This window comes from Herpailurus yagouaroundi, unplaced genomic scaffold (assembly GCF_014898765.1).
Source record: "Herpailurus yagouaroundi ecotype Mexico unplaced genomic scaffold, PumYag 199, whole genome shotgun sequence".
NCBI classification, from domain to species: Eukaryota; Metazoa; Chordata; class Mammalia; order Carnivora; family Felidae; genus Herpailurus; species Herpailurus yagouaroundi.
In genome coordinates this window covers 5,129,376-5,143,369 of record NW_024412430.1, presented here as the reverse complement: position 1 = coordinate 5,143,369, position 13,994 = coordinate 5,129,376, and the positions used below count along the sequence as shown (strand labels likewise).

Below are 13,994 nucleotides of genomic sequence, written 5' to 3'. Positions count from 1 at the left end.
GGAAGGGAAGGGAAGGGAAGGGAAGGGAAGGGAAGGGAAGGGAAGGGAAAGGAAAGGAAAGGAAAAGAAAAGAAAAGAAAAGAAAAGAAAAGAAAAGAAAAGAAAAGAAAAAAGAAAAGAAAAGAAAAAGAAAAGAGGAAAGAAAAGGAAAGGAAAAGAAAAGAAAAAGAAAAGAGGAAAGAAAGAAAAAGAAAAGAAAAGAAAAGGAAAGGAAAGGAAAGGAAACAAAGAGAAGAGAAAAGAAAAGAAAAAAGAAAAGAAAAGAAAAGAAAAGGAGAGGGGACACATAGACAAGACGGCATCCAAAATCCCTTGCACACTTGAAACCTACTAAATCTTCACGCATAGTACAAAATTAAGGATTCACTTGAATACTGAACAAATGTCTGAAATGTTTGCAGCATCTCGTAATTACGTGGACCGATCCACACATAAAACGCTTTGATGTCTCCTCTGCATTTTTTGTCTAAAAGTCGATTTGCTCCAGTCTTCACAAAATTGCACCGTAACTCTCGCACGTACAGGTGGCTACACAGAGCTGCCGTGGAAAATGCACTAAAAGACTGTATGACGCCTGCCCTCAAGGAGTGGACGCTCTAACAGAGGGGGTTGTGGTTAGGTATTGTAAAACGAGAATATACTAAAGACCAAACGAAGGAAGGCATCCTACCACAAGTCAGAGAAGAAGCATCACTTTCAGCTATGAGCCAGCAGAAAAGGCTTGCTGGAGAGGGTACTGTTGAGCAAGCTCTGATTAGGAGGGTTCTCTCCTCTTAAGAGCACGGTGTCCCTCATACTTGTATTAGCACAGCCAGCAGGTGAAACAGTGCTCACAACAAGGGATGATTGGACAGACGCAGTTCCGTATCCGCAGGCTTTAATAAAACCCTGAAACCCTCTGACTAGGGAGTCCCATCTACACACCATCAGCGTTTCCCATCAGTCTGGAGAAATCTCACCTTTGTGCAATTGTAACGCTGTTAAGAATTTAGGTCTGAATCCTTTTGGAGGTGCCAACCGCCAGCTCCGCTCTGTTGGTGAAGATTCACTCTAAGTTCTTTTCCAGATTTGTTCTCTACCAAACTGAACCAACGCAAAGCTAAAATCGACCCCCCCACCCCAGCAGCTACAGTAAGAAACACGTTGAAGTGGACTTCACACGGTTTATTTTCAGGGTCCCTTGGCCTTTCTTTCATCCTTTCCTGCAATCCTTTTCTCCCCCTCTTGCCTTCCGCCTTCAACCTTCCTTTCTTCCCGAAGACATGTGGTATCTTCACATTAGTCTATCTTCTCTTGTGACGAAATTTAGCCGTAAGAGATGCTCCGGAAATAGCGAATTGCTCTCACGTGTAAACGAAAGCCAATCGGAACCCCTCTCAGAGTTTCTTGCACTTTATATCTTGTTTCATATGATCACATGAGGTGTAGCACCCAGCAAAAATATCCCTTCTACTGTTAGAACGAGCTTCTCTTATATATCATTACAATAATTTAAATTCTGAGACTCTGAGCAAGTAGCCAGCCATTTATGCGTGGTATTTAGATCAACGGGATATCCAAATTATCAGCCAGAGCTAAATGAGCTGCCATACGACCCAGGCTATTAGAAATGTGAGCAAATCTTGGTGTAACCCTGGACCAGACCTGTGGGGAGAGCTGCCCAGGATCCAGGCATCTATGTGAACTCCTTTACAGGGTCCATGTACTTTAAATCCCAAGACCATCCAAGTCTGTTTTTCAAACTCAAATTGTAATACCCAAAGTGGTTCAAATAATAAAGCCATGTCTGAACAATACAAATGGGATGGGAGAACATCGCTTCTGATATCTGAGCCCATCATGGTTACTTTTTAGTTTTAGGTTGCTGATCCAGATCGGTATGTAGAGTAGGGCTACTGCTAAATATTCATGCACTTAGCCACTCATTCATTCATTCATTCATTCATTCAACAAATACGTATTTAGAATTCATTATATGCCCGGCTGTCGCCAAGCCTCTGGATCCGGGGGGGATGTCGCGTGAGGATGTAGGGAACGTACAGCAATTGCCGGATGGAAGAGGGAGGAGCTTCTCACTGTTCTCTTCATTTTTTAAAATATAATTTATTGTCAAAGTGGCTTCCATACAACACCCAGTGCTCATCCCAGCAAGTGCCCTCCTCAATGTCCATCACCCATTTTTCCTCTCCCCCCAACCCCCGTCCAACCTCAGTTTGTTCTCTGTATTTAAGAGTCTCGTGGTTTGCCTCCCTCTCTGTTTGTACCTCGTTTTTCCCCTTCCTTTCCCCCATGGACTTCTGTTAAGTTTCTCAGGATCCACATATGAGTGAAAACATACGGTATCTGTCTTTCTCTGACTGACTTATTTCACTCAGCATAATACTTTCCAGTTCCATCCACGTTGCGGCAAATGGCAGGATTTCCTTCTTTCTCATTGCCAAGTAGTATTCCATCGTATATATAAACCACATCTTTTTTTATCCATTCATCAGTTGATGGACATTTAGGCTCTTTCCCTAACTGGGCTATTGTTGAAAGCGCTGCTATAAACACTGGGGTACAAGTGCCCCTCTGCATCAGCACTCCTGTAATCCCTTGGGTAAATTCCTAGGAGTGCTATTGCTGGGTCATAGGGTAGTTTTAGTTTTAATTTTTTGAGGATCCTCCACACTCTTTTCCAGAGCAGCTGCACCAGTTTGCCTGCCTGGCACCAACAGTGCCAGCGGGTTCCCCTTTCTCCACATCCTCTCCAACACCTGTTGTCTCTTGTGTTGTTAATTTTAGTCATCCTGACAGGTGTGAGGTGGTATCTCATTGTAGTTTTGATTTGTATTTCCCTGATGGTGAGTGATGTTGAGCATCTTTTCATGTGTCTGTTGACCATCTAGATGTCTTCTTTGGAAAAGTGTCTATTCATGTCTTCTGTCCATTTCTTCACTGGATTATGTGTTTCGGGTGTGGAGTTTGGTAAGTTCTTTACAGGTTTTGGATACTAACCCTTATCTGATATGTCATTTGCAAATATCTTTTTCCATTCCGTCAGTTGCCTTTTAGTTTCGTTGATTGTTTCCTTTGCAGTGCAGAAGCTTTTTATCTTGATGGGGTCCCAATAGTTCATTTTTGCTTTGAATTCCCTTGCCTTTGGAGATGTGTCGAGTAAGAAATGGCTGTAGCTGAGGTCAAAGAGGTTGTTGCCTGTTTTCTCCTCTAGGGTTTTGACAGCTTCCTGTCTCACATTTAGGTCTTTCCTTCATTTTGAGTTTATTTTTGTGTATGGTGTAAGAAAATGGTCTAGGTTCATTCTTCTGCATGTTGCTGTCCAGTTCTCCCAGCACCATTTGCTAAAGAGACTGTCTTTTTTCCATTGGATACTCTTTCCTGTTTTGTCAAAGATGAGTTGGCCATACATTTTTGGGTCCAATTCTGGGTTCTCTATTCTATTCCATTGGCCTATGTGTCTGTTTTTGTGCCAATACCATACTTTTCACTGTTCTCTTCAAATCTTCCTACCTATATCTGAGAAGTTTGGCCCTCCGAAAAACAGGATGTTTTCTGAATGAATCTTGGTGGGCATGGGGTTTACTAGGGTTTCATAATGTGTCTGAGAAGAACATGGCTTGGAAGGTTGACCCTTTTGTGGTCTCAAGAGTCCATGTTCCACCAGATCGGGGGTTTGTGCTCCATTTTGACGTGTAGCTGTAGAATCACCAAATGCACATCATATCCTCCCAAACATTCTCCTTCCCTTAAAGGATAACGTTCCCCCAACTCAAAGTTGTAGAGGGCAGCAACTTGTGTGCACCACCCCTATGGCAGTTCTCTTTATCTTCTTTGCCCCATGGGAACCAGCAGACTCCTGGCATGAAATCACAAACAGAGAAGAGCCCAGGATCCAAGGGCGTGATTTTTAAGTTGGATTTGAACTAGGGATTTAATTGAGGACAAAACATGACGTCAGATCATTTGAAAGTGCCAAGTGTACGGACACAAAAATAGGTGAATGTTTGCAATTTCACGTGGTCCAATCCATTATACTGATGTTAAGATTCTGCATGTGCAACATGGAGTTAGCGCTATCTTCATCCACAGATTTCAGCAGCCTCGCACCTTGAAGGTCAATGGTTCTGGATCTTCATGTGGTAGATCACAAGTGAACACCTGACTCCGGCTATTTTGGGTAACACAGGTCAGCCGTTCTGTAGAGGCAGGAGCATATAGGAGACGTGATTCAGAGAAGATCGATAGCCTAAACACACTCAGTGCAAACAAAGACTCCAGTAGGGTGAGGGCAGGAGACCTCTAGGAGCATCTATATTAATTTTGTCATACACACACACACACACACACACACACACACACACACACTTATTATAATGATTTTTTTGTTAACTGTGAGTTTATAATTGGTTTGAATTTTCTATTCCCTCCCAAACCAAATTCCCATAGTCTTATACTAGACGTACGGTTATTTTTTCCATGTAGACTCCAATGTTGTCAGAAGCTCAGGACTTTCAAAAATCCATTCAAGGAACCAAAAAGCTGTGCTTGGTCTAGCACTTTAATACACTGTCTTCATAGGAGTTGGTACCTCTGCAAAAATTCAGACTTTAGACAGTTAACACAAGCGTGTGATTTTGACAGCAGAATTCAGACTCTTTCTAAAAGACTGCCCTCTTCCAAAAATGGTTCTATCGGTAAGCATTTGTTTATTGTCACAGGATCTCTATTGCCCCCAAGTCTGACAGCTTGCACAGATACCAAAAGGAGCCCTTGGGAAGATGAAACACACTCTGACTCATAGTTATCCGCGGATTGTGGTTTCTGCTTTTGCAGTGACATCCCAGGGAATAGTCCCTATTGGCTCAAATACACAAAATGTTGAAAAATTATTCCCCACGATGAAAAGTCTTCTACTATAAGGATATAGATATTGTACTTTTCATTAAATGAATTCTTATATACTCCTGGTCCCCGAGGAGCCAAAATACTCAGTTACATCATTTAAAAAATATATATATATATCTTAGGTTATATTAGCTTCCTGGTTAATTTCGTACATTTTCTTTCTTTTTCTTGCCCCTCTGTCTGTTCAGATAAGCATGGCCAGGAGCGCTTCCTGTATCAGGGGGAGTGTTGGGAGAGCTGCCCAGCAGGCTACTACCCTGCTGAGGGGCACACCTGCCTGCCCTGCCCTGACAACTGTGAGCTTTGCCACAACGCACACATCTGTGTACGATGCACGGGAGGCTACTTCCTAGTGCCCACCAACCATACCTGCCAGAAGTTGGCGTGTGGACAAGGTAAGTCTGCTCTGAGCCACTGTCTTGCACCAGGATGTAGCATGAGGAGCTATACCCTGGACGTCCCAGAGATCTGCATTGTGTTCCAGGTTTTAATGTTGGCACCCGGGATGACTTTATGTGACTATATGTGCAGTGGGGACGGTGATGACTGCTCCTCCCTCTCCCTCCTCACACCTTTCTCTGGGTTCCCCAAGACACATTCCAGAGACACAGGAATGCAACTAATCACAGAGAAACTGATCTTGAATTGAGAGTTCCTGGGCACGATATAATGGAGAGAAAATCAGATAAGAACCTAAAAGTCCTGACAACGTTCTCCTTCCCAATTACTAGGTATGGGACCCTGTGCAAAATCAGTCTAATTTTTCTATGCCTTGTTTTCTTCATGTGTGAAAGGGTGAGCATTGCACCATGATGGTCCTGTGAGAAGCCAATGAAAATAAGCCTATCTAAAGCTACTTGAAAATATTCAATGTTCTATGAATTGTATGTGTTACTGCTATTGCCCAATCCCTTATCGTACATGGGAAGACAGAAATTAGAAAACAGGACTTTTGTGTTTTGTTTTTTTTTTTCCTTTCCATTAAGAATGCTACAGACTTTCTTTGCTCTAAGAATGCTACAGACGTTCTCTGCTCTATATAAGAATTATGCCTGGTCTAATGCTGCAAAGAGTTCCAAGATGTTTGTAGAACAAATGAGATACTCATTCCTTTTCTGCTTGTGTTTACTAATGTAGTATAGGCTTTAAAACTTAAAAAAAAAAAAAAAAGGATTTAGAAAGGCAGATTTAAAAAGACAAAGTATGGGGGTGCCTGGGTGGCTCAGTCAGTTGAGCCCTCAACTTTGGCTCAGGTCATGATCTCACAGTTCGTGAGTTCAGGCCCGACATCGGGCTCAATGCTATCAGCACATGGCCCACTTCAGATCCTCTGTCCCCCTATCCCTGCCCCTTCCCCACTTGTGCTCTCTCAAAAATAAATAAATCATTTAAAAAAAAATACTTTTGGGGCGCCTGGGTGGCGCAGTCGGTTAAGCGTCCGACTTCAACCAGGTCACGATCTCGCGGTCCGGGAGTTCGAGCCCCGCGTCAGGCTCTGGGCTGATGGCTGATGGCTCAGAGCCTGGAGCCTGTTTCTGATTCTGTGTCTCCCTCTCTCTCTCTGCCCTCCCCCGTTCATGCTCTGTCTCTGTCCCAAAAATAAATAAACGTTGAAAAAAAATTTTTTTTAATAAATAAATAAATAAATAAATAAAAATACTTTTATTCATGGCCAACGAGCACATTAAAAGATGTTCAGCATCACTAATTTTTAGGGAAACACAAATCAAAGCCACGATGAGATATCACCTCACACCTGTTAGAATGGCTATTATCAAAAAGACAAGAAATAACAAGTGTTGGAGAAAACGTAGAGAAATGGGAACTCTCATACACTGTTGGCAGGAATGTAAATTGACATAGTCACTGTGGAAAACATATGCATATTCCTCAAAAAATTAAAAATAAAACTACCATTTGATCCCACTACTCCACTACTGGGTTTTTACCCGAAAAAATATGAAAACGCTAATTTGAAAAGACATACGCCTCTCTATGTCGATCACAGCATTATTTACAATAGCCAAGAAACTGAAACAAGCTACATGTTCATCAAGGGATGAATGGATAAAGTTGATCCATTTTTTAAAAGAATGAAATCTTGCCATTTACAATACGGATGGACCATGAGAGTATTATGCTAAGTGGAATAACTCAGGAGAAAGACAAATACCCCATGATTTCACGCATATGTAGAATCTGAGAAACAAAACAAACGAACTCAGGGATGCAGAGAACAGATTGGTATTAACAGAGGGAAGGGGGCTTGGGGGTGGGAGAAGGGCTGAAGGGGACCAATTGTAGGGTGATGGATGGTAACTAGATTTTGCGGGATGATCACTTTGTAGTATATACAGAGAGCAAATTACAATGTATACTTGAAACACATCATTTTAAAGGTACATTTTTTTTTAAATTTTTTTTTTCAATGTTTATTTATTTTTGGGACAGAGAGAGACAGAGCATAAACGGGGGAGGGGCAGAGAGAGAGGGAGACACAGAATCAGAAACAGGCTCCAGGCTCCGAGCCATCAGCCCAGAGCCCGACGCGGGGCTCGAACTCACGGACCGCGAGATCGTGACCTGGCTGAAGTCGGACGCTTAACCGACTACGCCACCCAGGCGCCCCTTAAAGGTACATTTAAAAAAAGAATATTCAGAAAATAAAAATATGATCTTGGAAATTGTTTTGAAAAAAAATTATGGGAGAATGAGAATGAAGAAGAGAGGTAGAAAGATAAAAATTTTGAAGTCACTGACACAGTAGAACCAAAAGAAAAAGTAAAAGTAGAAAAGGGAGACGAGGGAAGAAAAATAATGGATCACCCAGGAATTTCAAATAATATAGGTTTTCCCGTAAAAGACTCTTAATGATAGAGAACAAACTGAGAGTTGATGGGGGGGTGGGGGGGATGGGCTAGATGGGTGATGGACATTGAGGGTGCCATTTGTTGTGGTGAGCACTGGGTGTTAGATATAAGTGATGAATCACTAAATTCTCCTCCAGAAACCAATATTACACTACATGTTAACTAATTAGAATTTAAATAAAAACTTGAAAGAAACAAAAAAAACCAAATAATATAGGCTTTTCAGAGTAAACAGCAGAAACAGGAGAGAGAACATTAACAAAGAACTAATTCCGAAAAATCCCAGAACGGAAGGACATGAATTTCCAGATTGAACAAGCCCGCTGCATGTTCAGTATAATGGATTTTAAAAGGACACACAACAAGACACGTGATTGTAAGAATCTGGAAATCTGAGATTTTTTTTTTTTTTTCTGCAAGAGGAAAATCTTGAAAACTTCCAGGGGAAAATAAAGGAGATCATACAAAAAAGGATTGGCTATCAGAATGGCTTGGAACTTCTCAACGATCCTGGAAACTGAAACATAAAAATGGAACAAAAACTTTAAACTTCTGAGAAAAGAAAGTATTTCTCTTTTAAAGCCTAAATTCAGTCAAGCCATGAGTCACGTGTGAGGGCAGAAAAAAACGTTATTTTCAATCGCGCAAGTTATCGAAAACTTTACCTCCCATGCATCCATCCTTTCTTGGGAAAATGATTTGTAGAGGGTGTATTCCACCAAAAAAATAGGACAAGAAATAAGAAAATATAAGGTCCAGAAAATCCATCCAAAGGAGGAGGATGAAAGGAATCTTCAGGACGATGGTGAAAAAGATAACTAATGCGTTAGCGGGAAGATTTCTACTTAGGGTACAGTTGAGGACGCATCAAGGACAGATATTGAGAAAACAAACAAAGAAGCCAGACAGATATGAGCACAAGAGAAAACAAAAAGGTGTGCAAGAACCTTAATGTTGGGGCACCTGGGTGGCTCAGTCAGTTAAGCATCCGACTTCAGCTCAGGTCATGATCCCAGCGTTAGCGTTGGGCTCTGTGCTGCCTGCTCAGAGCCTGGAGCCTTCTTCAGATTCTGTGTCTCCTTCTCTTTCTGCCCCTCCCCCGCTCATGCTCTGTCTCTCAAAAATAAATAAATGTTAAAAATTTTTTAAAAAAAGAACCTCAATGTCATCAGAACGTGAACAATAATAATATAATCATAATATAAATGCTGAGTATTAATCTAGCAAAATCTGTAACTCGGGAGGATGGAACGTATGTCTGTGTTTGTTGGAGTATTGGAGAAAGAAAGCTACTCTTTTTTTTTTTTTCAACGTTTATTTATTTTTGGGACAGAGAGAGACAGAGCATGAACGGGGGAGGGGCAGAGAGAGAGGGAGACGCAGAATCGGAAGCAGGCTCCAGGCTCTGAGCCATCAGCCCAGAGCCTGACGCGGGGCTCAAACTCACGGACCGCGAGATCGTGACCTGGCTGAAGTCGGACGCTTAACCGACTGCGCCACCCAGGCGCCCCATGAAAGCTACTCTTTACTACTACAGGTAGTGCCTAAGAATAAACTCACAAGGCAGCATCATAATCATGTTATTTAGAAATTTGGAGGTAAAAACTAAAAGAAACAGCTAAAAGAATCACAATTTTTTGTCGCCGAGAAAAGAGAAGGGGCAGAAAATAAGCTACACACCAATATATTTTCACAGCAATTAATGTTTCTCCAACACTAAAGTGAATCGTGTTTCTCCCTCTTCTTGTACAGGTGAAGTCCAAGACCCAGACTATGGAGAGTGTGTGCCTTGTGAAGAAGGATGCCTGGGATGCAACTTGGGTATGCCACTTGGTTTTTTTTGCCTTAAGAGTTGATATAGCATTTTTTTTCTTTTTCCCCACACATCCTCATTGTTATCACCAATGTCACCATCAATGCCCACCAAGCAGGCTCACTCTTATGAGACAGGGTCACTGCAAGACATGTTCCCTTTTGAGGCAAAGGAGAGGTCACTTATCTTAATGAAACCCAAGTTTAGGAAAGGACAGGCATCTTTTCCTCTGGTTGTTAGCTATCTAGTGGGGGACATCTGCAACCATATTTCCAGTTGCATAGGACGTGACCTCTCCTTAGCTTCTCAAGGTCACAAATATGGAGTGAAACAATGGTGGGAGAAAGGAACTGAAGCAAAGAAATGCCTAATTAATCTAACTCACTTGGCATGTGATTCGCAAAAACTTGTCAGGAGTATAGGGATTTTCCTTTGCAGAATGACTCTATTGGTTGAAGCCTAAGACAGTCCTTTGAGAAGAAACCAATATGGTAACAGTGAGTTAAAATCCCCACCGTACAACAAACAGTTGTCAGTCTTCCATATACTTCCCTAATTCAAATCACTGATCCCTTTCTCCCCATGCATACCTGGTTCTCCAGTGGAAAGGAGGAGAGGGAGTCTACACCACACAGAATCGTTGGATTGGATGTAAAATTAAATATAGGGAGGGCGCCAAATTCCAAGAATGTATCTTAATGTAAACTTAGTCAAGTCACTGAAAATAATTAACATTTGGGTCTGTAGATCTTTGAAAGGAAACCCAACCTAAATTAAAGATTGATGGAGGGGCGCCTGGGTGGCGCAGTCGGTTAAGCGTCCGACTTCAGCCAGGTCATGATCTCGCGGTCCGTGAGTTCGAGCCCCGCGTCGGGCTCTGGGCTGATGGCTCAGAGCCTGGAGCCTGTTTCCGATTCTGTGTCTCCCTCTCTCTCTGCCCCTCCCCCGTTCATGCTCTGTCTCTCTCTGTCCCAAAAATAAATAAACGTTGAAAAAAAAAAATTAAAAAAAAAAAAGATTGATGGAGTAATTTCTATTCATGGAATTTCCATGAAGCCCTATGATTGGTTAACGTCTGCTTCTAAAACTTTAATGTGCACACAGATCCCACGGGGGATTTGTTAAAATGCAAATTCTGATTCACAGGTCTAGGTAGGGCCTGAGAATTAGTTTCTAATAAGCTGCCTGGTGAAGCCAAGGCTTCGTCAAACACTCATGAGGTTGCAAGGGGTCAGACTGTGGCAGGATTAAGTAGAATCTTTATTGGTTTTTCCCTAATAGATGTCCTTGAATTCTTAAATATTATACATGAATTCTCATTTATCTGATGACTGTCATGGATTCTTTCCACCTTAAATGGAAATTATGTATTTTCTATAATATCTGTAACTACCAAACAGAGTTTTTAGGACCTTGAATACCATCCTGCCATTACCTGCCACTGTGAAATGGGGCATATGCTTTGGAAAATAAAACATAAGAATGAAAATCACACTTAGGAAGGGGCTCCATTTAGTGGCTTATCAGCCATCTAAGGGTAAAATGCTAATTTTCTGGTAAGCACACATAGACCTAAACGTAAGTAATAAAAGTACTAAAGTTGAAAAGATAAGCAAATTCCCGCATACCTTGTGAAGTGATAGGAGGCGGTCCTTCTTGCAGGGAGCCAGGACAAATGTCTTGACTGTCTTGATTTCACATTTTGCCTACTTCAGACCATATCGTCTCATCAGGTTTCACATCCCAGCTAACTTTTGTGGTCTCCATTTCAACCTTTGCTATTATTGTATGTTGCGTGACCATGCTAGCTAGCATCTTTGTGTATCACAGAAAGGGGTGTGTACGTGTGTGGGTGGGTGTGGGTGTGTGTCTGCCTCCTGTAAAATCTCAAAACTTGGAAACAATGACAACCGTGATCACTAAGGATACACGCTGTGCCCACTCTTCCCTTAGCTGATCTGGCTACAGAGGGGACCAAGTGTAGCCCCTGGGAAAAAATAAAATCTGTACCAGACCTAGGCTATCTGGGGACTCAAAATCCAAAAGAATCAACTTGTAAGAAGAGATAAATTAGAACGTTTCACTCCCTCCGCAGTGTACTACTGAAATATTTAGTTCATTCACTCCTTTAAGAAATTTTGTCTACAATGTTGAGGGCTCACTGGAATACTGGGAATTGAAAGCTGACAACGGTTGTGATCCCACTAGAAGGCCCCCTCTGGCTGTTACAAGCGACATACCTTGAACCAAGTCTTTTACAAGGCAACCTGCCAGAATAGAGAGAGCTACACTGTTCAGTGGGAATCACAGGAGAGTGACTAGAACATTCTAAGTGCTAATTTCTCATTTTAAATTAGAAAATTTCTCTTAATGTATAAAGTTTCTATATGTTGGACTTTGTGTATTTTTACACTGTCCTGGCCGAGGTCAATTGTCACTTTCTGGGGTCTCTGTTGATCTCTGCAGTTGAGTTCATTCTTTTTTCTTTCCTCCTCTTATTTGCAAACCAACAATAATACTCTTTACAGCTGATCTGTGTAATATTTGGTGCATACACATTTTTCTGCCTCGACGCTAAACTACTTAGAATAAGCTCGATGACTTATACACTGTGCTACCAAAAGAACTAGCAGCAGGGCCTAGGATATAATAAATGTATAATATTTGTTGAATTGAATTTGAGAGTTGCTGAAACTTAGAGGGGAGATGTGTGGCTCAAGACACCCAGGGATCTAGATATGATGTTTTCTCTATTCAAACTTTGTTTATGGGCCAAGAAGGGAAAATAAATCACACAATGCAGAAATAAATAGCTTTTCATAAAATATTAGAACCATGAGGGAGATCTGAAGAGGACATGGTTAGTAAACCATAAAATTTCATAATTTTAATAAAATGCAAATATAAATTTTAAAAGATACGAATAACGTACCATAGATTTTCCTCAGATTCTTCTTGTGAGACAGGATATCATCCTTTAGAGAAAACTTGACTTTCTTCCATTTTAATAATGTAGATTCATCTTTGAAACAGAGTCAGACAACCTCTAGAAGAGTTAGAGAAAAGTGAAATCAGTCACTTTGAGACATTGTCTCTACACCATGTAATGATTAGTTGTTGGAAATAGTGGATTTTTTTTCTGAGCTTTTTATTCCTTTCCAGATATTTAGCACAACTAGAGAGTAAGATTTTTTATACCCAATGAAAAAGAACTCAAATTCCAGATTGACTCCAATCTTGTCTAGTTCCTGGGTGGAGTTGTTTATCATTCCGAAGACTTACCAGAAAGAGGAGAGAAAAGGAAACATGACCAAAAAGTGGCTGTTGTATTTTGAAGAAAATATTGAATTTGCTATTCTAGGATGGAACGAGGGTGTTTTTGTTATTATGGGGTTAGATTTCTCTTCTTTTTTATTGAGATATAACTGACATCAAAAATTACATTAGTTTCAGGTGTACAAGTAGTGATTCAATATTTATAGACATTGTGATCATCACAATAAGTCTAGTTCACATCTGTCACTTTAGAGTTACAGACTTATTTTTTCTTGTGATGAGAACTTTTATAATCTACTGTCTTAGCACCTTTCACATATACAATGCAGTATTATTAACTATAGCCATCATGCTACACATTATATTCCCAGGATTTATTCATTTTAGAAGTAAAATTTTCTTCCTTTGGACATCCTTCACCCTTTACCTCTGGCAATCACCAGTCTGTTCTCTCTTAGATTCCTCCTCTTTATTAGGCTGAAAACAAACAGACAGCATTTTATATAATATCTTCTTGTTCCAAAATGATTGGAATCAAAATTCTTTCTCTTCCTAGCTGGTATCTTGAATGGAAATTGTAACTAAGATAAATCAAAGTTTTCTAAATTATATTTCTTCATTAATTGAGAGAATAAGTAAATGGAGTCATTTTTACTTGATGCTTTGAGGTGCCTTTTTTGGTTTTGTTTTAATTTGGAGATATAGCAATAGGCGACACCTGATATAAAATAAGATTTGGGGCCTATACTTACAACACCACTGACTTATTAATCGATTTGAATCAAAATTGCTACTATCTGTTCACTTCCTTACCTTGTCAATAAAATAGAAGTCACCGTGCCTTTATCTTGGCTTAGAAGTAGGTAATAAAAAGCCATTATTTTTTTCTCATTTAAATGGCTTTAGTCCCTACTCTTGGGGAAAAATATACACAAATTAAAAATTTTTAAGTACCTGTAATAAAAGAAAAAGGCCATAGGATCAAAGTGTTCTAAAAATAGAAGAGGAAGGAATGCTTCCAAATTCATCCTATGAAGCCAGCATCACCCTGATAACAAAACCAGACAAGACACTAGGGGGAGGAGGAGGAGGAGGAGGAGGAGGAGGAGGAGCAGGAGAAGGAGGAGGAG

General features: G+C 40.7%; 1 protein-coding gene across 1 annotated transcript in view; it reads left to right on the top strand.

The window, feature by feature from the left end:
• The window catches only part of PCSK5 (proprotein convertase subtilisin/kexin type 5), a 471,153-nt gene that overhangs the window by 368,477 nt on the left and 88,682 nt on the right, over window positions 1-13,994 (top strand). The window contains exons 23-24 of the mRNA XM_040449255.1: window positions 5,094-5,300; window positions 9,528-9,596. Coding sequence (XP_040305189.1) covers window positions 5,094-5,300; window positions 9,528-9,596 — 276 coding nt within the window. The remainder of the gene's footprint in view (window positions 1-5,093; window positions 5,301-9,527; window positions 9,597-13,994) is intronic.